At 42.1% G+C, this 24,070-nt stretch overlaps 1 protein-coding gene across 22 annotated transcripts in view; it reads left to right on the top strand.

Annotated features, from left to right (window-relative positions):
* Positions 1-24,070, top strand: part of NCOR1 (nuclear receptor corepressor 1) — a 231,918-nt gene that overhangs the window by 166,687 nt on the left and 41,161 nt on the right. For 21 of the 22 annotated variants that reach the window (XM_036296355.1, XM_036296348.1, XM_036296347.1 and 18 more), the window contains 7 exons: positions 40-589; positions 2,268-2,397; positions 8,941-9,136; positions 19,715-19,875; positions 21,853-21,973; positions 22,072-22,173; positions 22,520-22,620. In XM_036296355.1, the coding sequence (XP_036152248.1) occupies positions 40-589; positions 2,268-2,397; positions 8,941-9,136; positions 19,715-19,875; positions 21,853-21,973; positions 22,072-22,173; positions 22,520-22,620 (1,361 nt within the window). The remainder of the gene's footprint in view (positions 1-39; positions 590-2,267; positions 2,398-8,940; positions 9,137-19,714; positions 19,876-21,852; positions 21,974-22,071; positions 22,174-22,519; positions 22,621-24,070) is intronic. The other variant, XM_036296349.1, reaches the window with a different exon arrangement.

Below are 24,070 nucleotides of genomic sequence, written 5' to 3'. Positions count from 1 at the left end.
CTCATTATCAGATTTTTATGCTGTATCATTATCTTTAAGGTGCTGAAAATAGTTCTGATACAGAAAGTGCTCCTTCTCCTTCACCAGTTGAAGCTGTGAAGCCCAGCGAAGATAGCACTGAAAATTTGACTTCTCGAGGAAACACTGAACCTGCAGCTGAGCACGAGTGTACCACTGAAACTGCTCCCAGTGCATCTCCCTCATCAGCTCCAAGTACAAAACCAGCTGAAAATGAAAGTGTGGGGACCCAGGCGAATAATAAAGTCACTGTTGAGGTAGCAGAGCCAATGGATATCGAACATCAGGAGCACAGTGCTGACGTGACTTCTGTTCTTGATCATCCCACGACTACCAAAGTAGACTCTGTAGATGTTGAAATGGGGGTACCTGAAAACAACCCAACTCAAGTTGAAGGTGATACCAAAGAAAGGGACCTGGAGAAAGCCAGTGAGAAGACAGAGCCTGGAGATGACGATTTGGTGGTGGCTCAGCAGATAAATGTCCAAAGGCCTGAACCCCCATCAGACAATGATTCCAGTGCCACCTGCAGTGCTGATGAAGATGTGGATGGAGAGCCAGAGAGACAGAGGTGAGATTCATTTATTAACTATTATTCTATCTTTACTCTGTTGGTCAGTGAGTAAATCAAAGGAATGCTGCTGGCTACAGGGAGTACTCCTGTATAAACATCAGCAAATTAAAGGTAGTGTGTATGCTTTAAACTTTTTTTAAACCAAGAAAATTGTGTGATCATTATTTTTTAATGAAAAAGATTATATGTTTTTTACATTAATTGTTGCATGTGTTCCATATGATAGCAGAAAAGGGGATTTCATCTGACAAAGTTGTGAACTAAACCACAGATGACTGCCATTACTGGTGATAGTAGTAGGATGTGATGATGAAGGTGGAAGCAAGAGGTATTTGCTCCAGCTATTTTTGCTCTAAGACCCTATGGCCTCACAGCAATGCATACTGTACCCACAGTATTAGATGTAAGAAAATACTGATAGGCCAGTGGTTCTCAACCTTGGCTGCACATTAGAATCACCTGGGAATCTTTTTAAAATCCTGATTTCTGGGCCTCATCCTCCGGAAATTCTGTTTCTTTGTTATGGGGTGGTGCCACAACATTAGTAACAAAGAAACAGAATTTCCAGAGGATGAGGCCCAGAAATCAGGATTTTAAAAAGATTCCCAGGTGATTCTAATGTGCAGCCAAGGTTTATAACCACTGTGATAGGCGAAACATGTTAAGTTTTCTAAAAGCATTTTAGAAAGCACAATTTAAATATAAGTTAATGGTAATTATAATGATCACTTTTTTATCAGTTAAAATTTTAGATGCTTTATTTGTAATTTAAAAAATCAGGTAAAATACAAATTAACTTATAAATACTTTTATTCATCCTATATAATAAAAGCCTAATATGCAAATCAACGGAATGGCAGAATGACTGGTCGCTGTGACGAGCACTGACCACAAGGGGACAGACGCTCAATGCAGGAGTTGCTCCCAGCCTGCAGGCCCCAGGCCAGCCAAGGCGGGTGCCAGTGGGGGCCCGCCCCTGACTGCCCCGTCGGCCCCCACAGATCAGCCTTGATTGCCAGCCAAGCCTAGGGACTCTACCCATGTATGAATTTTGTGCACTGGGCCTCTAGTTAAATTAATATAAGAATGTATCATCTTTATGGTTTTTATAAAATATTTAAGTATAAAAAGGTATATTTTATAGAAATAGATACTACTTTATGTAATACTAGAGGCCCAGTACACAAAATTCGTGCACCGATAGGGTCCCTAGGCTTGGCCAGCAATCAGAGCCGATTGGGGCCTCCCGGCTGCCAGCCAGGGCCTGCCTTCATTCCGCGCCACCCCCTAGTGGTCAGCACAAGTCCCAGATTTTGAGAGATCGGGCCTAAACCGGCAGTTGGACATCCCCTAAGGTGTCCCAGATTGGAGAGGGTACAGGCTGGGCTGAGGGGACCTCCTCCCCGTGCACGAATTTCATGCACCGGGCCTCTAGTATCTTGTAAGGTTAATGTGTGTGTGTGTGTGTGTGTGTGTACGTATTGACTTAGAAGGAATTATGGTGATTATATACAGGGTCTTGCAAAGTAGGCTTATAGTTGTTTGTATGGAAAAAAATACAAGAATATACTCTGTTTCACATGCTCACAACTGTAAACCTGCTTTTGCCCCACTCTGTATTTAAAGTCTTAAATAAGAATATGTTAACTTCTCTTTTTGTAATTGCCAATTGCAGAATGTTTCCTATGGACTCAAAGCCTTCACTGTTAAACCCCACTGGATCTATACTAGTCTCATCCCCAATGAAACCAAATCCAATGGACCTGCCACAGCTTCAGCATCGAGCTGCTGTTATCCCACCAATGGTAAGTCCTTAATATGAGTAAGAAAAGTCAAGTTGCAAAACAAAGACCTGTATATACATTTCTTCTCTCCTTTAATCAGTACTTGATTTTTAAAGAAACTGTGGTAAAAACCCTGGCCAGGGAGCTCAGTTGGTTGGAGCATTGTTCGATCCCTGGTTGGGGGTGTGTACGGGAGGCAGTTGATTGATGTTTTTCACACTGATGTTTCTCTTTCCTCTCTCGTCTCCTCTCTCTAAAAATTTAGTTAAAAAACACACACACATGTCCTCAATTGAGGATTTAAAAATATTGGGGTAAAAAACACATAACATAAAATTTATCATCAGCTATTTTTAAGTGTACAGTTCAGTAGTGTTAAGTATATTCATATTGTTGTGAAACAGACCTCCAGAATATTTTCATCTTGTAAAACTGAAATTCTATTCCCATTAAACCATAACTCTCCTTTTCCCCCTCTCCCAGCTCCTGGTAACCACTGTTCTACTTTCTGTTTTATGATTTTGACTACTGTAGGTACTTCATATAAGTGGAATATAAGTATTTGTCTTTTTATGACTTGCTTATTTCACTCAGCATGATGTCCTCAAGATTAATCATGTTGTAACACAGGGGTGGGCAAACTTTTTGACTCGACAATGGGTTCTTAAACTGGACCAGAGGACCGGAACAAAAGCATGGATGGAGTGTTTGTGTGAACTAATATAAATTCAAAGTAAACATCATTACATAAAAGGGTACGGTCTTTTTTTTTTTTTTAGTTTTATTCATTTCAAACGGGCCGGATTCGGCCCACGGGCCGTAGTTTGCCCACGGCTGTTGTAACATGTGTCTTCCTTTTTAAGATTTATAATATCCATTTTGTTTATTTATCTGTTGGATATTCGTATTAGATTCATTGTGATGATTGATTGAGATGGTCATTTCTAAGAAAAAAACAAACAAAATATAATTCTTTAGCCATAAATATTAATAACTTTTGATTTGTTTGTTTTGCTCTAAGACAGTAGTAGAATAAATAGGTAACTAGATTTTGAATATTTAGAATGAAGTATAGAGTATGGCTAACTTCAGTATATAATTCCAAATCTAGTTTTATTTACATTTTACTTCATCTCTACAAGTTTGATTCCCTTTGAAAGTGAATTCCAATCTTTTACTTATTTATGTTCTATCTCCTGCTTTATTTATTGTAACCTGGCCATTTTGGCTCAGTGGATAGTGTTGGTCTTCGGACTGAAGGGTGCTAGTTCAATTCTGGTCAAGGGTATGTATCTCGGTTGCAGGCTCAATCCCCTGCCCATCAGGGGCGCGTGCAGGAGGCAACCAATCAATATGTCTCTCACATCGATGTTTTCTCTCTCTCTGTCTCTCCCCCTCCCTTATACTCTCTCTAAAAATCACGAGCTCACAAATGAGCTCGTGAGAGAGGAATGGGGACTAGACAGGCTGTGGCCTGGAAGAGGGACAAGCCACCCGCCCTGCGGTCCTAGGTGCTAGCGGCTGCGCCTGCACCTGCGGCCTGCAAGAGGGACAAGCCGCCCACCCTGCCGTCTCGGGCACCACCGGCTAGGGCTGCGGCTCAGGAGGGGAATGGGGAAAAATATCCTCAGGTGAGGATTAACAAACAAACAAACAAACAAAAAATGTGTTAACTGTCTCATATGATAATTGGGAAAAGTTAAGTGTGCACTTGTGATAGGCTCACAGAAAAAATCATTAAACATTTGTTATTCATCAGTTTCTTCAAATGGATATTTATTAAATATCTACCCAGTTCAAGACTGCATTTAATGCTGTATGGAATATACACATATTATAATTTCTGACTTCAAAAAAACTTAAGAGATTGGTTGTGATCATAAGACATAGAAAAAAAATCATAATAAAAATTAAAATGAACCCAACAAGCATGGCTCAGTGGTTGAGCATTAACCTATAAACCAGGAAGTCATCGTTGGACTCCTGGTCAAGGCACATGCCTGGGTTGCAGGCTCAATCCCAGGCGGGGGACATGCAGGAGGCAGCCAATCAAGGATTCTCTTTTACCATTGATATTTCTATCTCTCCCTTCCTCTCTGAAATCAATAAAAATTAAAATGAGAAAAAAAATTTTTTAAAAAAGTTTTTAATTTAAAATGAGAGCTTCCTTCTTATTGAGACATGTGAATAAGATTCCACTTAGGAAATAATACTTTGGTTAGACCAGAACACTTCATTTGACTTTTTGTAGCAAAGTAGGAAAGGCCATGTTTACATATAAGCCAAAGCACAAAAGCAAGAAAGTTATGTGTGTGTTAACATTCAGTGATATTTTTTACTTATAGTAGCAGAAAATACTATGGAAGTCTTTAGATAACAGATTCTAAAAAAGGTTAGGTGCCTACTTCCCCAGGATTATTTTGTATTCATGAAATAATGTACTGTGTTAGGGGCTAAAGTAGTTGTTCGTATGGAAAGCGATCCTATATAATAAAGAGCTAATATGCAAATCGTCATCACGCCCTCACTCCGTAAGGGCTCAGACACTCAACACTGGGGAGAGGGGAATGGGGACCAGCCAGGCACAAATGAGCTCGTGAGAGAGGAATGGGGACTAGACAGGCTGTGGCCTGGAAGAGGGACAAGCCACCCGCCCTGCGGTCCTAGGTGCTAGCGGCTGTGCCTGCACCTGCGGCCTGCAAGAGGGACAAGCCGCCCACCCTGCCGTCTCGGGCGCCACCGGCTAGGGCTGCGGCTCAGGAGAGGGACAAGTCGCCTGCCCTGCGGTCCTGGGTGCCAGCAGCTTCGACCCAGGCGAAGCTGCCCGCCATGGTCCTCTGTGGCTGGCCCAGTCAAAGCCGGCCCACTTCCTGGGTGCCTGCGGCCAGCCAGAGGGAGGGAAGCCTGGGTCCCAGGTGCCTGCATCTGGCCGGAGGAGGGAATCCTGGGTCCCGGGTGTAGGGCTAGGCAGAGGCGGTTAGAGGCAATGAGGCCAGCAGGGGAGCAATTAGGGGTGATCAGGCAGGCAGGCAGAAGTGGTTAGGGGCAATTAGGCAGGTAGGGAGAGGAGTTAGGGGCAATTATGCAGGCAGGCAGGCAGGCGAAGGATTAGGAACCAGTGGTCCCGGATTGTGAGAGGCAGTTGGACATCTCCCAAGGGGTCCCAGATTGGAGAGGGTGCGGGCCGGGCTGAGGGACTCCCCGCCCCGTGTATGAATTTCATGCACCAGGCCTCTAGTATAATAATCCTATCTAATAATAGACAAACATGGTAATTGACTGTACCTTCGCTATGCCTCCCATTGGCTAATCAGCACGATATGCAAATTGACTGCCAACAAAGATGGCGGCTAATTTGCATACTGCAAGCAGGGCGGGACAGCGCCATCCCGCCTGCCCTGCCGCCATCTGGGCCTGCTGTCTGTGACCCGGGGAGGCCAGGCGGTGCAGCAGCAATTGGCCAGCCCGCCCGGGCATCCTGTGTGCGACCCGACCCGGGGCAGCGCCCCAACCCCCGGATCAGCCCTGCCATGTGCGCGACCCGGGGAGGCGGGGCAGGCACCGAGGGATCGGGCCTGCCATCTGCCACCCAGGGAGCAGGCCTAAGCCAGCAGGTGGTTATCTCCCGAGCGGTCCCAGACTGTGAGAGGGCATAAGTGAGGCTGAGGGACACCTCTCCCTGAATCTCCCTCCCCCGCCAGTGCACAAATTTTTGTGCACCGGGCCTCTAGTAGATAATAATAGGAGAAAAAACTGTTTCGTTTACTCACAAATGTAAATCTTATTTTGCCCCACCCTGTATATTATCGAATGGTTAGGGAGAATTGATATGTTAATGAATTAGTTGTGTGAGTTGAAGAGATTGATTCGTTAAGGATGACTACCAGTGTCTGGCTGAAGCTGCTGAGGTTCAGTTTTCTAAAATGGAGATCACTGTAGGGGAAGCATTGAGTTTAGAAAATGAAAAGTTCAGTTTTGCATATAGGTTTTGAGGTGCTTTGAGATATCCAAGTGGAGTTGTTAGGCAATTTTTCTAAGTGTAGACTTTGGAGAAAAATGTCTTAGAAATAGAAATTTATGAATTGTTAACATGTAGATGACTTTTAAATTCACAAAAGAGGATATCATTACGTGGTGAGAGTGTAACTGAAAAAACACAGGTTCAGCTGCCTGCCACCACCAAAGCTAAACTCGTGAGGCAGGTACTGGTGCAAAAGGAAAGAGGTTTCATTCAGGTCCCATTTGACCTAGAAGACCTGGGAGAATGGTGAACTCCCGTCTCAAAGACAATCTCTCTTCCTGTTCAAGTCCACCATTATTATAGGGATAGGGAGAGGGGAGGTCTTTATTTTTTTCCCCATTCAGTTATCTTGCTAGCCTTAGGTGCACTTGGGGCCCTATCTATTCATCTTTCTAGCTTTTGGAGTGCACTCAATAAGAACCTCCTCTGCTGCCATCTTGGCCAATGGTAGAGACTCCCTGATGCTCCAACTGTCTGTGGTAACACCTTCCCCTTCAAAACTCTGGACCCTTGTAATCTTACAAGGGTAAATAGATGAAGGTCTCATCTTCTGTAGTTTCTTCCTGCATAATCTTACCTATCTGTGGATCCAGAGATTCTTACTATCTACTAAAAGAAGAGGGGGGTCAGTAATGGAGGGAAGATTATATGAGGGAAAAGGATTACTGTCTGAAGACGGCATGCGGTGTAGAGGATGGCCCTGTGAACAAGCAAAGCTGGTATTCTTGTTTCAAGAGCCAGTGTTGCCATTGGGCTACCAAAGTGAGACCTGTTTGGCAGAAAAAATGATCAAGTGCTCAGTGAGGGGTATGCCTAGTCGTGCAGGGGAATTGTCGTGAAATCAGAGACTGGAGAGACTAAGGGGTCGGCATGTCCTGAGTGGGGCTTTGGGTGGCACACCCAACAGCAGGATAAGTTTGCCAAGGAAGCCACTTTCTGGGAAATGCAAAGGTGTTATCAGTCTAAGCCTGGGCAAAGAGTAGAGCAATTGTAAAAAAAATAGTAAAAGGAAAAGTAATATTGTCACTTAGCTTTGGGAGGCGCTGTTCCTCCCTGAAAGCGGAATTTTAAATCTCTTTCAGGATTGCAGGTCCAGCTTTCCCTTGCAGTATCAACAGCAGCAGCCAGATCTGAGTCCTCTCCAGGCAGCACCTGCTTTACCCGTGAGGGGTGGATCCAAGGCTTGATTCCCGGGAGCTTTAGGGAAGAGTGTGTTGTCAGCAGGATTATCACAGGGACTGGCCCATTGCTCGACTAACTGCTGTTCAGGACGAGTCTTTCAGGTTTTTAGTAAGACTCCCCGCTGGAATGGGTGTAAGGGCTCGCCAGATGGGTAATCCAGCAATGAGCAAACTTGTGCAAAATTGTTAGTGTTTGCCCTAAATGTTGTACATATTATTTGATGTTTGATTGCTGTTCTAAGTCTAAAGGAGGTGCTCCTAAAACAGAAATTTGGAAGGGTCTCCCATAAACTGTTTCAAAAGGGCTTAATTTAAGCCCCACTTCAGAGTGCTAATCTAATCTGGAGCAAGGCAATAGGGAGTATCTAGTTGCATTTCAAATGTGTTTCCTGGCATATTTCATCAGGATCTTCTTTATTGTATCGTTCATTTTCTTTTTTCTTTTTCTTTTTTTGAAGTTTTTATTTATTGATTGATTTAGAGATAGGGAAACATCAATTTGTTGTTCCACTTATTTAGGTAATCATTGGTTAATTCTTTTTTTTTCTTTTTTTTTAATTAAATCTTTATTGTTCAGATTATTACATTTGTTCCTCTTTTTTCCCCCCCATAACTTTTTTTTCTCTCTCCATTCATCTTCCTAGCTTTTGGCACATTGGGGCCTTTCCATTCATATATCTATCTTTATGGCCTGCTGGGGCCCTGCCTGTTCATCTTTCTAGTGTTTGGCCCCTCAGTGTAAGAACTTCCTCCTGTTGCCATCTTGGCCAACTGGGGAGACTCCCCTGTACTCCAACTGACTGTGGTAAAAAGAGGACATTGAGAGGAGGGGTAAGGACGCAGGGCAGAGCTACCAAGGATTTGACCATCATAAGTTAGAAGCAGACAGGGTGTTTTAATTTCTAATTTGATTTATCTTATTACAGCTTTTTTTATAAATTGTGTTCATTTCTGAAAGTAACTGTTTAGCATTTCAATCATTATACTTGAAGATTATTTCAATTAAAAAATGGTAAAATCACTTTGACCAGTAACATCACAGAAATAAGCATTAGTTGCCCTAGCCGCCTTGGCTTAGTGGATGGAGCGTCAGCCTGCGGACTGAAGGGTCCCAGGTTCGATTCCGGCCAAGGGCACATGCCTAGGTTGCGGGCTCGTTCCCCAGTAGGGGGTGTGCAGGAGGCAGCCAGTCAACGATTCTCTGTCATCATTGATGTTTCTATCTCTCTCTCCTTCTCCCTTCCTCTCTGAAATCAATAAAGAAATATATATTAAAAAAAAAAAAAAGAAATAAGCATTAGTTGCAACAGATGGTAATTATTATGTTGGTCATGGCATATTTAATTTTTTTTCTTCCTGTAGGTGTCATGCACCCCATGTAATATGCCAATTGGAACCCAAGTAAGTGGCTATGCCCTCTACCAGCGACACATTAAAGCGATGCATGAGTCAGCACTCCTGGAAGAGCAGCGACAGAGGCAGGAACAGATTGATTTGGAATGTAGAAGTTCCACAAGTCCCTGTGGCACCTCCAAGAGTCCAAAAAGAGAGTGGGAAGGTAGGTAGAGCTTTCATCACAAAACTTGCCTGAAAGGAAACAAAGCCATACACAAAGGTAGTGGCCTTTGTGCTTTGTAATTTACTAGCGTATTAATTGATACATTATACTTTTTCTGAGCAGATGAATTGACTTTAGTGAAATTATTAAGTAATGGTAGTATTATTGAATTTTCTGATATTTATATGTATAAAAGCCATGCTTTATGCTCTTCATCTGAGTTTTCAAAGAATGAATTGTTATCTTGTCCTCCAAACCAATCACAGTTGACAGGGTAATACTCTAATTCTCTGAAACTTCGTGTAGTGTATAGAACCGGTCAGACCCTGACTTAACCCTCACCCCAGCATTACCAGTTGTGTGGCCATGGCCAAATCCCTTAACCTTTTTGAGCTTTAGTTCTTCTTTGTGAAGTACAAATTTTCTATCTACCTTGATGGGATTATAACCTGTAAGAAAGAAAGAACATTAATCCCAACCCACATGGCTCAGTGGTTGAGCATCAACCTATGACCCTGGAGGTCATGGTTCGATTCCTGGTCAGTGGACATACCTGGGTTGTGTGCTCGATTCCCACTGTGCGGTGTGCAGGAGGCAGCCCATCAATGATTCTCTCTCATCACTGATGTTTTTCTCTCTCTCTCTCTTACTTCTCTGAAATCAATAAAAATATATTTTAAAAAAATGAATGAATATTCAGTATGGTTTTATAACACATGCTCAGCCGTATTTTATATATAACATGTAATGTAATGTAATATAATATTGCATAGTAATTAATATATTATGTATATATATAAAAGGCTAATATGCTAAGTGTCCAACTGCCCGACCGGTCGCTATGACACGCACTGACCACCAGGGGGCAGACACTAAACACAGGAACTGCCGTGATGCGCACTGGCCATTTACAGAGAAACAGCGCCGCAGACCTGGCATCCGCAAAGCAACACTTGACTTCCCCCATGTGGGACACAGGCCCCGCCACCACCCTGAAGCGACAGCCCACCAAATTGCAACCGATGCTGCTGAGACCCCATCCTGGGCCCAGAAACAGTGGCTGTGGGCACTGGGTAATGACGTCACATATCAATGCCTGTCTTCCTCTCCCTAGCGACTAGCCTCCTTGGAGTTTCTTCAGCCCAGGAACACGACTTGCTTTGTAGCCAGGTGGAAACATTTTACACTTTAACAAATGTCTGTGAAGCATTTTCCCATGCCTCATCTCATTTGATCCTCACAGAAGTCTTGGAGTAGGTAGATAGGAGACTCAGTGGAATCCTATTTTCTTTTCATTAGCCAGAAAACGGAGATTTAGAAAGCTTAGAAACTTGACCCGACTGAAAAGAAGTAAGAAATGGTAGACCTTGAAAATGACTTCAGGTTTTCTCACTGTGCAGAATATAGTCAAACACTGCTGCGGTTAAATATTTTACCCTTTGTTCTTTCTGCGTGATCTACAATAATAATCTGTTTCGTGTTGATATTTACTGCTGTGTTGCTGACAATTACCTGAAAGAGAAGTTGGGGTGCTTCATTGGGCTGGAAAAAGTTTAGCTACTTCAGAAAGCAGGTCTAATTAAGTAAGTATATTCTACATCTATAAAAGGCTAAGTTGACTTGTGCATGCGCAATACATATAAAGCTCTCGCTGGTGCCAATTGCACACATGTGTTTCCATCTGTCATTGTCGATCGTGAATTTGGTTGACACTTCTATTATAAAGAAAGGGCGAATAGCAATATTAAAATATTTCTTCTAATTAATTTCCTTTCAATGTGCACGAATTCGTGCACCAGGCCACTAGTTACATAATAATAGTATAAATAAATACCATGAAGTTACCATTATCATTGTTACATCACTTACTTCAAGTGACAGATTTGAGATGTGAAGCTTTTTTAGTTGGTACATGATACACTTGTTTCTTCTAAAAGAAGAAAGGCAGTGATTTCTAAAATTTAGTAAGTTCTGGTATGGTTGGTTATTAGATGGCACATGTGTTCTGGTAATAATTTATGGGCTGTGTGCTACGATAGAAAAGTCTTCTGTGATTATGGCTTAGTTTTTTTACAGTGATTCAGAAGACTCTTTGCAAGTACCTTTTATAGGTAAGAGCTATTAGCTGTAGAATGCCATGCATTTCAAGGGCTGTTTAATGTAAAACAGGAACTGTGATACTTAACTGATCCTGCTGACTCCCACCCCAGTCACACTAATAATGAGTTATTAGTTATATGACATGTTGACCTGCTTATATTAACCCTTTGAGTGCCAACCAATATCCTAGGAACTATGCTAAAATTGCCAAGGCATTTTTGCTGATTTTCCTTAGGTGCCATCTGTCAATAAAGAGTGAACTACTAGCATCTAATAGTGACACTGCAGGAGGAGCGCAATAGTGCTCCCAGCACTTTTGACGAAAGACAGGAGGAGCACGATTGCGCTCCCCAGCACTCTAGGGGTTAGTTTTAAATAGGAGATTGTTAGTGTTTAAATGTAAACCTTATGCAAGTAAAAATGTGAGCCAGAGTATTATACCCACCAAGGCTGGGTATGTAAAGATGCTAAACAAATATTTCTTGAATGAAGGTAAAAACATTGATAACTTGGGCTTTTACTGTATTGTATCTAGAAAATTCTTAAACTCTAATTCAGTAATTGACATAATGTGTCAATAATTACTCAGTAATTATATTGAAGGAATTAATTAAATGAACCACAAAGTATAAATGGATTGAGGAGAGCCTAAGAGCATTTCAATTATGAGAAAATCTGTCATGATAATGATAAATTATCCTATCTATTAAAGAGGGAATATGCTAATTGACCCTCACTCCATAGCAAAGATGGTGGTACCCACAGCCAATAAGGAGGGAATATGCTAATTGACTGCCCCACCCTCAAAGATGGCAGTGCCCACAGCCAATAAGGAGATAATATGCTAATTGACCGCCACGCCCTCAACGATGGTGGCGCCCTCAGCCACAAGATGGCAGTCCCCAGTCCCCTCAGCTCCACTGGGGTGGCAGGCGTGCAGCAAGGCCGGGCCCACCGCCGCTCCGCACGCCTGCCTCCGGAGTCCCCTGTCCCCTCAGCCCCCCAGCCACCCAGGGCCGGTCCAAGGCCAGGCAAGCCTCAGATGGTGGCTGCCCAGCTGCCCAGGGCTTCCCGAGGCTGAGGTAACCAGGGCTAGCTGAGGCTTGCACTGCTGGCAGTGGCAGCAGCAAAGGTGTGATGGGGGTGTTGCCTTCCCCTAGTCGCTGGGTTGCCTCCCGCCCCTGAGGGCTCCCGGACTGTGAGAGGGGGCAGGCCGGGCTGAGGAACCCCCCCCGCCCTCCAGTGCATAAATTTTCATGTGCTGGGCCTCTAGTATAGAATAATGTAAAAGTTTGTTGATCTACTTCTTCCATAAATGATTTAGAATAAATTTTGTGAGGAAGAATTAAAACCTAGAAAATAATGACATTCAAATGGTATTTGCTGAATTCATCTTAAAGTTTAACATTATTCAGTTAATAATATCTGAATCATTCTAATATATATATGTAATTTAGGACCTCAGTATTTTTTCTTGATCTACTTTACAAAATAGGTTATATTAGGAGCTGAAAGACTGAACCAGCTTATAGAGCCCCAAATTCTGAGATTCCAAACTGTGAACTGCATTTCTCTGTGGTCAGTATACCTTTTAATCCATGGGATTTAGACTCGAATGATATCCTAATTTTTAATCAGAATGCGGTGGTCTTATATTCTTGATTAATATGACACCAAGATGTTTATTAACATGACACAAATTTTATCCCAAGGTTAAGTTTTGTTTTTACTAATCTACCTGATATGTTCATTCAGTAATTTATTTAACAAGTGCCTGAAGTCTCTCCTGCATTTATAGCTATCCTTCAGTTCAGTGTAAAGGATAATCTTCCAAATAACATTTATATATTTACAATTAAATTGCATGTTTCTGGAATGTGTGACACAAATGCTTTTAATGCAGCATCATAAAGTAGTTTGTAGAATGTTAAATACAGTGAGAATGTGATGTATGTATAAACCATCACTGGTTACATAAAATAGGCTGGTACAGTCCACCTGAATTAGGACCATGGTTTTGATTTTCCTTTCATGGACTAATATAGAAAGTAACAGGCAGCCCCCGTTGTCCAGCTCTTTACATTCATTTTCTTTTAACGTCAGTGGTACAAATAATTATTTTAGATGTGCCCTTTTTAAATGGCACAAAAGCCTTTCCATCTATAGAAAGCTTGAAAAAAATATTTAGGGAACAATTGCTTTAATTTCCCAGTAACATTTACACAAGTTGATCCTTGCTTTAGTTTGAAACCTTTTTCATACAGTGAAGGAACTCAAATTTACATATGTAGAGACAGAGTTAGAATTGAACTTCTAATGCTGGTTAACAAAATCTAATTGAAATAAGAGTTAATACTCTTATGCAGCCAAATATAGTTTGTTTTTGTTATTTTTCGGCTCTGAATACATAATTATTTATTTTATTTTATTATTTTTTTAAATATATTTTATTGATTTTTTACAGAGAGGAAGGGAGAGGGACAGAGAGTTAGAAACATCGATGAGAGAGAAACATCGATCTGCTGCCTCCTGCACACTCCCCACTGGGGACGTGCCCACAACCAAGGTACATGCCCTTGACCAGAATCGAACCTGGGACCCTTGAGTCTGCAGGCTGACGCTCTATCCACTGAGCCAAACCAGTCAGGGCAGAATACATAGTGATTTAAATAGCTGTATTTAAAACCATATAAATTTTGATTTTTGTCTTTTTCTTTAAGAACTACTGCAATAGAGTGGATTTTTCCACCTATATATATATATATAAAAGCCTAAGCAACCATTATGACTGGATGACCAGCCGGTAGCTATTACATGCACTGACCACCAGGGGCAGACGCTCAATGCAGGAGCTGCCCCCTGGTGGTCAGTGCACTCCCATAGCCAACCTCCCATGGCCGGCCAAGCTCCTGCAGTTCATCCCCCCGGCCGGCCGGCCCCAATCAGGACTGGGTGAGACGGACCCGATCACTGGCCAGGCCAGGGGACCCCACCCGTGCACAAATTAGTACACCAGGCCTCTAGTCCTATATAATAAAGAGCTAATGTGCTAATTAGACTGAACAGCAGAATGACCGTTGGGATGACCCTCTGGATGATGCCAGGACTGCGAGGCCCAGAAGAGGCTGCGAGGGCCGGCTGGGGCAGTGAGGGGCTGCGAGGGCTGAGCCCCTTGTACAAATTTCGTGCATCAGGCCTCTAGTATAATTATAAACATAATGGAAATGGCAAAATAGACACAAGATTTATCATACACTATCATGTTAAATTCTCCAGAAAGGAAGAAGTGATTTTCTTTGGAAGTTGGTTTATTTCTTAACTTTTCACAGTGTTAGAATACTTACTAATCTGAGTATTTATACTAGAGGCCCGGTGCATGACGATTCGTGCACTGGGGGGGGAGGGGGGGTGTCGCTCAGCCCGGCTTGTGCCCTCTCACAGTCCAGGAGTCCTCGGGATGTCCTACTGACAGCCCCATCACCCGCCGCTGCTACCCAGCCTCCCTCTGTGGGAGGTGACTGGACGGGCGATCAGGGAACGGCGCCACCCCCATCACCCTGCCTTTGCTGCCGCACGGCCTCCCTCTGCAGGAGGCGAGGACAGGGCATTGGGACAGCGCCACCCCCATCACCACACCGTTGCCACCTAGCCTCCCTCTGCGGGAGGCAACCTGACAGGCTGATCAGGGGACAGTGCTGCCCCCCCCCCCCCAATTGTTCCTCCGCCGCCGCTGGTCACCGCCCTCTCCCCCCCATCGCCATTCTCTCCCTCTGCTCACCGGCCCCGCCCCCCGCTGACTGGTCGTTCCTCTTTTCCATCAATTTGCATATTACGCTTTTATTATATAGGATGTCAAAGAAGGGAGAGTACAGCTATCCTAATGGATGCCCCAGAGGCATCTGAAAGTCAACATGGAGTGCTTCAGAGAGGCACCAGTGCACTGTGCTCTAGAGGTTAGAGCAGCACTTAGATTGCTTTTGAAAAGTTTCTGGTCCTGTGACCTTGCTTGGACAGTTAGGTGTGATTCTTTGAGCCTCAGTTTCTTCATCTGTAAAATGGTGTTAATAATATCACTGGTCATAAGGTCTAATGATGTAATTCATGTGACTCATGGTGCTCTGCACATAGTACATACTGAATATTAGCTAATGTTACTATAATTATTTCTGGTTTTTAAAAATGTCTTTGTAAACCAAAGAACTTTTTATGCCTTTTGCTAATGAGTCTCTATTTGAAACTAATTATAAACCTTCCATTAACAGTAAAATGCCAGAGACCTTCCTATTGGAAGGGAACTACCAGGATGCCCACCATTACTTAGTATAGTGTAGTAAGGACAAAAGGATCAAAGAAGAGCTTTAGCTATTTGAAGAGAGAAGACAAATTATTATTCACAGGATAAGACTACCAACTAAAGCCCTAGCTGGTTTGGCTCAGTGGATAGAGTGTTAGTGTGTGGACTGAAGGGTCCCAGGTTCAGTTCTGGTCAGGGCACATGCCTGGGTTGTGGGTTCAATCCCCCGTAGGGAACATGCAGGAGGCAGCCAATCAATGATTCTCATCATTGATGTTTCTATCTATTTCTCCCTCTCCCTTTCTGAAATCAATAAAAATACATATTTTTTAAAAACAATCTTAGAATGTTTAAAAAAAAAAAAGAATCAACCGAAAAGTTATTAGAGCTAAAGGGAACATTCAAGTTTCTAAGAAAAAATAAATATGCAGAAATCCTCATCCTTCTTTCCTGTATGTTGGCAGTAATCAGTTATCTATACTAATAAAAGGGTAACATGCTAATTAGACCGGATCGGCCAGACGTCTTCCGGACGTCCGACAACGTCCTGGATAAAGCCTGGGCCTGGTCCAGGAGAACCTGCCCTGGAGGCAGGGAAGCCACCCGTGGTCCTGGTGCCTGCCCAGATGAAGCCAGCTTGGATCCCGGGTGCCTGCAGCAGACCGGAGGAGGGAAGCCTGGGTCCCAGGTGCGAGGGCCGAAGCAGAGGTGGTTAGGGGTGATCAGGCAGGCAGGCAAGCAGTTAGGGGCATCAGGCAGGCAGGCAGAGTGGTTAGGGGTGATCAGGCAGGCAGGCCGAGGCAGTTAGGGGCAATCAGGCAGGTAGGCGAGTGGTTAGTGGTGATCACGCAGGCAAAGAGAGTGGTTAGGGGCATTCAGGCTGGCAGGCGAGCGGTTAGGAGCCAGCGGTCCCGGATTGCGAGAGGGATGTTCGGCTGCCAATTTAGGCCCAATCCCTGCATACAATACGGTAGACGGACATTCCCCGAGGGGTCCCAGATTGCAAGAAGGTGCAGGCCGGGCTGAGGGGCCCCCTTCCCTGTACATGAATTTTGTGCACCGGGCCTCTACTATCTATATAAACTCACATATGAAGAAGATGGTTTTCCTAGCAACAAAATATAAAATCTCTATAAGTAACTTTTATCAAAGGATATTTAAGAACTATATGAAAATATATAGGTTTCTTAATTTGAAAACTCATTGTAAAATGTCAAGTCTTCTATATTCATAAATTTAATGCAAGTCCAGTGAAAATTCCGGTGATACTCTGGGGAGGAACTACTCAGAATGACTTTAAATTTAGGCTTATCTGGAAAAATAAATGACTAAGACTAGGTAAGCAAAAGAATAATGAATGAAAAGGAATTTATTCTGGCAGACATTAAAATGCCACAATCTAACTGATTTGGGTTATGAGTGATTTCACTTTCTTCTTTGTGCTTTTCTGATTTTCCAAAATTAACAATGTGTTGATTTCATCTTAATAAAATTTGTATATAATATATACATATATATTTTATGTCTTAATATAACTCATATCGGATATGAACTTTATTTTTTTAACCGGTATTACCTTTTTTAAAATTTAAATTAATTGATTTTAGAGAGGAAGGGGTAAGAGAGAGAGCAAGAAACATCGATTTGCTGTTCCACTTAATTTATGCATTCATTGGTTGATATATGTGCACTGACTGGAAATTGAACCCACAACTTTAGTGTATCAGGGTGATGCTGTAACCAACTGAACTACCCGGCCAGGGCTATCCTTAAAATGCTTAAAGTTTTTTTTATACTTTATGTGGAAATAAATTATGCAGAGTAATTTTCATTAGCATTATTGCAGTAAAATTTATAATTTTATAAGCCTGTTTCTTGGGTTAGTTTGACTGCACCTTTTGAAAAGCATCTTTCATTTCCTATAACATTTATTGCTCTGCAGATTAAGCAGTGGGCTTAATTGGGCTAATTATAAGATTTGGAATCCTCAGATATCTGACCTCTAATTCAGGCCAGACTTGAATTTACAGAATGGCTGGATAATCTGATGTTTGCCTGTTTCCCAATCAGAGTAAAGAGAAGGTTTTTTTCCTTTTGCAGGGAAAAAAGTAATTGAATTTTTGAGGATTTTATTAGGTCATAGTGATGGTGTATGCACTCAGAAGATTTAGATTTATAGGGTTTCTTAACCTCTCTGGAGGATTTTTATTTAGACCTTGACATTAGCATACGGTTGACATTAGCCCTGGATGGTGTGGGCTTGGTTCTTTCACATTTACTATTTCAATTTGTGGTTCTTCCCTTATTTTGATAACTTTAACTTTCATAGGAAAATCAGTTGCCTCTATGCCTTATGCTGAGGTCAGACGTGCTCTAGAGCAGGAAGCATGTGTGTACAATACTGGAGCATGGTCAGCACCACCCCATAGGTTCTCTCCGCGAGAGTTCAGTAAAGCCGCTCCACAGCCCGGTAGGAGGGCAGCTCCCTGTAAGTGTCCCACCAGGTAAACAAATATCGTTCCTCAGTACAGTGGCTACTGGCCATCTACCTACTGATGTTAGACATGGGTGATTTAATCTTGTCAATGAAGTGCTGTTCCAGGGTATGGCCTTGCCTTTTCAAAATTACTTTGTTTTTCTGCATTCCATCATCTATTCCTATATAATAGGAGAGGGATATGTTAATTAGCCCAGGTATGCTAATTAGTCATGACCAGATATGCTAATTGGTCATGACCAGTATGCAAATTGACCATCACTCCAACACAAGTTGGCCGCCTCCATGTGGTCAAAGATGTCCGCCTCCATGTGGCCACAAGATGGCCTGCAGGGGAGGGCAGTTGGGGGTGACCGGGCCAGCAGGGGAGGGCAGTTGGGGGCAATCGGGCCTGCAGGGGAGGGCACTTGGGGGCGACCTGGCCGGCAGGGGAGTAGTTCGGTGTCAATCAGGCTGGTAGGGAAGTGGTTAGGGGGTGATCAGGCTGGCAGGCAGAAGTGGTTAGGGGCAATCAGGCAGGCAGATAGGCAGGCAAGCGGTTGGGAGCCAGCAGTCTTGGATGTGAGAGGGATCCCAGATTGGAGAGGGTGCAGGCTGGGCTGAGGGTTCCTCCGCGCCACCGCCCTCCCCCCCACCCCCACCCGTGCACAAATTTCGTGCACTGGGCCTCTAATATATAAAAGGCTAAGTGACCAGCCAACCAGCCGAGCCACCAGTAGCTATGACGTGCACTGACCACCAAGGGTCAGATGCTCAATGCAGGAGCTGCGGAGCGACAGCAACTTTGCAGAGTGCCCTCTCGCAATCCAGGACCCCTCAGGGAATGTCAGACTGCCGGTTTCTGCCCTATCCCTTCAGGCCAGGTCAAGGGAACTTACCTGCCGGAGGGACCCTGCTCACTCCAGAGACACCACCTCAGTTGTGGCCAGCCTGGGAGGGACCACCAGAGGTTGGCTCCAGGGCGTGTCCAGCCCCTCTCGCCCAGGCCCACCCCGCCAAACACCTTCAAAATAATTACCTTTCAATGTGCACAAATCCATGAACCAGGACTCTAGTTAGTTATATTCAGTTGAGATTCACTGGGCCACTGGGAAATTTATGTTGGCACATGTATACTGTGACATTGGACTGGCTTTTCTCTTAAGAGTACATGTACTTTATAAAAAAACTTGAGATCTCCATTCTCCCCCACCTATCGCAGAAATTCAAGAGTCTGAGAGAGCTAGAATCAGTAAATGTTTCTCAACTTATGAGAGGTGCATAGAGATTATATAATTAGTTGTCAATCATGTCAGTATCTTCTCCAAAGTTGGAATATCAACTATCCCTAAGAAGCACTCTTTTATCTCACCTCCATTGTGAGATCCAAAGAGTGATAGAAAAAATTATTAAAGATTCTGTCTACATATGCTACACAGAAATAGTTTGAAATGAACATTTACTTGGAAGCTCTGCTTTGATGGGGAGTTGAATATTTCAACCTCACAAATACCATTAGTGACCTGAATGTGTATACAGGTTTAATTAAAGTGACAGGGAGGTTTAAAATAGAAATGTTCATCCTCAGCTTCATCTTGCACTTATATTCTAATTTTTGATTCAAAAATTTAGGAATGACTGTGATAGGTAAAATGTTGCAGACTGGCAAATTGACTATTTTAAATCATTTTTTTCTTCCTTTTAAAAGTCCTCCAGCCTACTCCACATCACGTGATAACTAATCTCCCTGAAGGGGTTCGGCTTCCAACAACGCGACCCACTAGGCCACCTCCTCCTCTCATCCCGTCATCCAAAACCACAGTGGCTTCAGAAAAACCATCTTTTATACTGGGAGGCTCCATCTCACAGGTAAAATGGCTTCTCTTCCCAAGTAGCTTTTCCTGGTGAATATGGCTTTAATAAAAATTTTCCCTCCTCATACTGATCTGTCAAAATCCTAATAAATAAAAATCTGTTTATATATGACCAGAAAATGCAGCAATCACTGTACTCCATGCCATGCCCAGGAAGTTTGTGTGAGTTACAGGCCCAGATCGTGGGCTCCGGCACACTGTCTGGTTTAATTTACAAAAGGCATGTGTGCTCTGAAGCCTAGTGTAATGGAAGTGAAAATGGAGTGTTGTCAAGTAACTAGAATATCTGTTGACTAACTATTATAAAGGCTCTACATGTTAAATCTTAGATAATGGGCAAGCCTTAGTTTATTCTGACTTTGGCCAATATATATCTTTCTTTTTTTTTTAACATGATCTGATCTTAATGGCTCACTCAGTTTTTACTGTCGTGCACCTCCAGTGACAGTAAAATGTTACTTTTAAAGATTCTATTTACGTATGCTAAGGTTATAGAGCAATTTTGTCACTTCAGAATATTTTCTCTTGCCCTTTTCTGAGCAGTCTCCTTTTCCAATGCCTGAAGCAACCACTGTTCTGCTTTCTATTGTCATAGATTAGTTTTGCCTTTTCCAGAACTTCATATAAATGGAATTACACAGTGTGTACTGTGTCTGTCTTTAACTTAGCATAGTGGTTTTAGGAATTTATCCAGGCTTTTGTGTAATCAGTAGTTTCTTCCTTTTTATTGCTGACTACTCCATTGTATGAGCATACCAGTTTGTTATCCATTTCCTTGCTGATGGAAACCTGAACTGTTCTAGTTTATGGCTACTATGAATACAACAGATAGGAACATTTTTTTCTGGGCTTTTTGTAGGCATATGTTTTCATTTATTTTGTATAATTCTGACAGTGGAATTGCTGGGTATATGTAATCTAGGGGGTGTGTAATGTTTTTGTAGTTTTATTTTGCATTTCTCTGGCAACAAATGAGGTTGAGCACTTTTCGATATACTTATTGGCTCTTTGCACATCTGATTGTGATGTGACTGTTTAAGTCTTAACAAGTTTTATTTGGTCTTTTTGTTACTAGGTTATAGAAGTTCTAGAATGGACAACAATTCTCTGTTAGCTAGGTTGCCTTTTTTGATGTTTTGTTGATTTCCCTTGTTCTGTAAAAGCTTTTTAGTTTGATATAGTCCCAGTTGTTTATTTTTGCTTTTGTTGCCTTGCCTGAGGAGACATATTCAAAAATATATTGCTAAGAATAAAATAAAAAAAAATTTACTGCCTATGGTTTCTTCTAGGAGTTTTATGGTTTCAGTCTTATATTTAAGTCTTTAACCAGTTAACTGCCACGTGTCCAAAACAGAAACCATGCCCATTTCTTCCATATGTGCTGGAATATTTACAAATTTAAGTTACCATAATTTTCTCTACAAACCCAGGGATGTCACTAACAAATCTGATTTTAAAATTGGGTGACCAGAGTTGATATGCGAGGTTTGCGGTGATAGACGCGCGTAGTGTGTGGGGACGGTCTGCCACTTGCGTCTATAGACACTTATGGCTACAAAGGACTAATTTATTTTGAGTTTATTATTGTATGTGATGTAAGAAAGTAGTCAGCTTCTTTTTTTTCTTTGCATGTATATGCTCAGTTTACAAAGAAACTCTTTTCCCCATTGTATATTCCTGCCTCCTTCATCACTGCTTAATTGACCATGTAAGCATAAATGAATTTACCATGTGAGTGTAGATATTTTAAAATTTGACCATTTTATTAATTTTGTATTAGTTAACATTTAATTAATTGACCATGTAAGCATAGATTACTTGGCCATATAAGGATTTTCTTGCTTTATAAATATCTATTTTAATATTTGGGCATTGGGGGTATAAATTTTTATAAACATCAGTGTGAACATTAACTTTGTACTGGACCTTGCGAAAAGACACTGTTATTTTGGACTTTTAATATTATTTTTAGGGAACACCTGGCACTTATTTGACTTCTCATAATCAGGCTTCCTACCCTCAAGAAACCACTAAGCCCTCAGTGGGCTCTATCTCTCTTGGACTACCACGGCAACAGGAATCTGCCAAAGCAGGTCAGTGAGTAACTGTTCATCATGTTTCTGCCTTTATAGCATCATAGTCAGTAACTCAGCAGTTGATTTCTACATTTTTCTTTTGCTTTGGTCCATAGCTACTGTGCCCTATATCAAGCAGGAAGAATTTTCTCCCCGAAGCCAAAACTCACAACCTGAGGGTTTATTGGTCAGGGCGCAACATGAAGGAGTGGTCAGAGGTAAAAATATGCTGTTCGGCAGAAATATTAAACTTTTGTCCCCAATTAATTTATTAAAGTAAGTAATTGGTATGTTTTAATGGTGGGTTTTTAAGTTAGAGCCTTTAAATACTAACTTTAAGTTTTCTTTCCATATAAGAATGACTTAAGAACTTTGAAATTCCATATTTCAGCAGTCCTTTGTAATAAGTGCAATATTACTTTAAAAGTACATTTCAAGAAAACAAAAAATTTTTTTGTGTGCTGCTATTTCCTTCTCTTATCTCTCTCCCCAGTATGGGGTGATGTTTGTGTGTTTTCTTTGCTGTAGAGGATATAATTTGCCAATGATTTTGTTGTTATTCAGGTACCACAGGAGCCACTCAAGAAGGAAGTATCACCCGGGGTACTCCAACAAGCAAAATTTCCGTGGAAAGCATCCCATCACTACGGGGCTCTATCACTCAGGTTAGTTACGATCATTCCTAAAATGCGGAGAACACTGGAGGAAAAGTCTCAAGAGCTTTGGCTGTCCGGCTGTATAGCTTTGTGATTAAGTTGTTCATTGTTCTGGGTATTGGGACTGGGTTTCAGTGATGATAAATCCCAGATCCATAAACTGTCTGCATAAAGTCATTAATGTGATTATTTTGACTATAAGCTGTGGTTCATTTGAAAGGTTTGTAATCTTACTATGTAAGCTGCCTTGCTAGAATCTAATGCTAAACTAGGAAATATGGATGGCATTGACAAAAGCACCAAAAATCAAGTATCTTCTAATTTTCAGCTAAATAAATTGCCAATTTTGAGTACTAAAAGGTATTTTCCTCACTTAAATGTTAATTTTAATTTGAAATGTAATACACTCCTTAGCCTCTTTTTTAAAAATTTTTTTAGTTTTTTTTACTCCTTAGCCTCTTTATTAATATAAATCTGGGAATGGAAAATTCTATGTTAGGAAATTATTATAAACAGAGTTCTGTATTTTGCACATTGTACCTGTCACAGGTTTTCTGTTCTATTCCTCCTCCTTGTCCTTTGTTCCTGTTTCCTAGGACAGTGGTTGTTAAAGTGTGGTCCCTAGATCAGCAGCATCAGTGTCTCCTGAGAAATTGTTGGACATATAAATGAGGCCCCACCCCAGATGTACTGAAATCTCACCCATGGGGAGGAGACCCAGCAAACTGGTTTTTTGTTTGTTTGTTTGTTTGTTTTGTGTGGTTTTTTTTAAAATATATTTTATTGATTTTTTACAGAGAGAAAAGGAGAGGGATAGAGAGTTAGAAACATTGATGAGAGAGAAACATCGATCAGCTGCCTCCTGCACACCCCCTATTGGGTATATGCCCGCAACCAAGGTACATGCCCTTGAGCGGAATCAAACCTGGGACCCTTGAGTCCACAGGCTGATGCTCTATCCGCTGAGCCAAACCGGTTAGGGCGAAACTGGGTTTTTCAGCCCTCTGGTGATTCTGCTGCATGCCCATTTGAGACCCATGCTCTTGGACCTTGCTGACCAAGTATGGTTTGTGTCCCAGAGCATCAGCATCACCTGGGAGCTTGTTAAATTATGCAGAATTTTCAGTCCCCACTTTAGACCTATTGAATCAGATACTCCATTTAATAAGATCTCCCAGTGATTCCTCCTTAAGACATGGTTTATAGCAGTGGTCGCCAACCAGTGGTCTCTGGACCACTGGTGGTCCGTGAGGTCCGAAAGGTTGGCAACCGCTGGTTTATAGGAGATAGCATATAGTAATCTAGAAAGTTACATACAATTCAGATCTCTCCTTTCACATTTGACCAAAATATATGTTCCCCTGAAATTAGTTTGTAGAATAAGCAAATGCTTTAATGTAAACAGAAGAAAAGTAAATGGCCTATGCATATTATTTTTTTTTCTTCATTTTCACTCTAG

This window comes from Myotis myotis, unplaced genomic scaffold (genome assembly GCF_014108235.1).
Source record: "Myotis myotis isolate mMyoMyo1 unplaced genomic scaffold, mMyoMyo1.p scaffold_m19_p_29, whole genome shotgun sequence".
Classification (NCBI taxonomy): domain Eukaryota; kingdom Metazoa; phylum Chordata; class Mammalia; order Chiroptera; family Vespertilionidae; genus Myotis; species Myotis myotis.
This window is presented reverse-complemented; position numbering and strand designations above follow the sequence as displayed.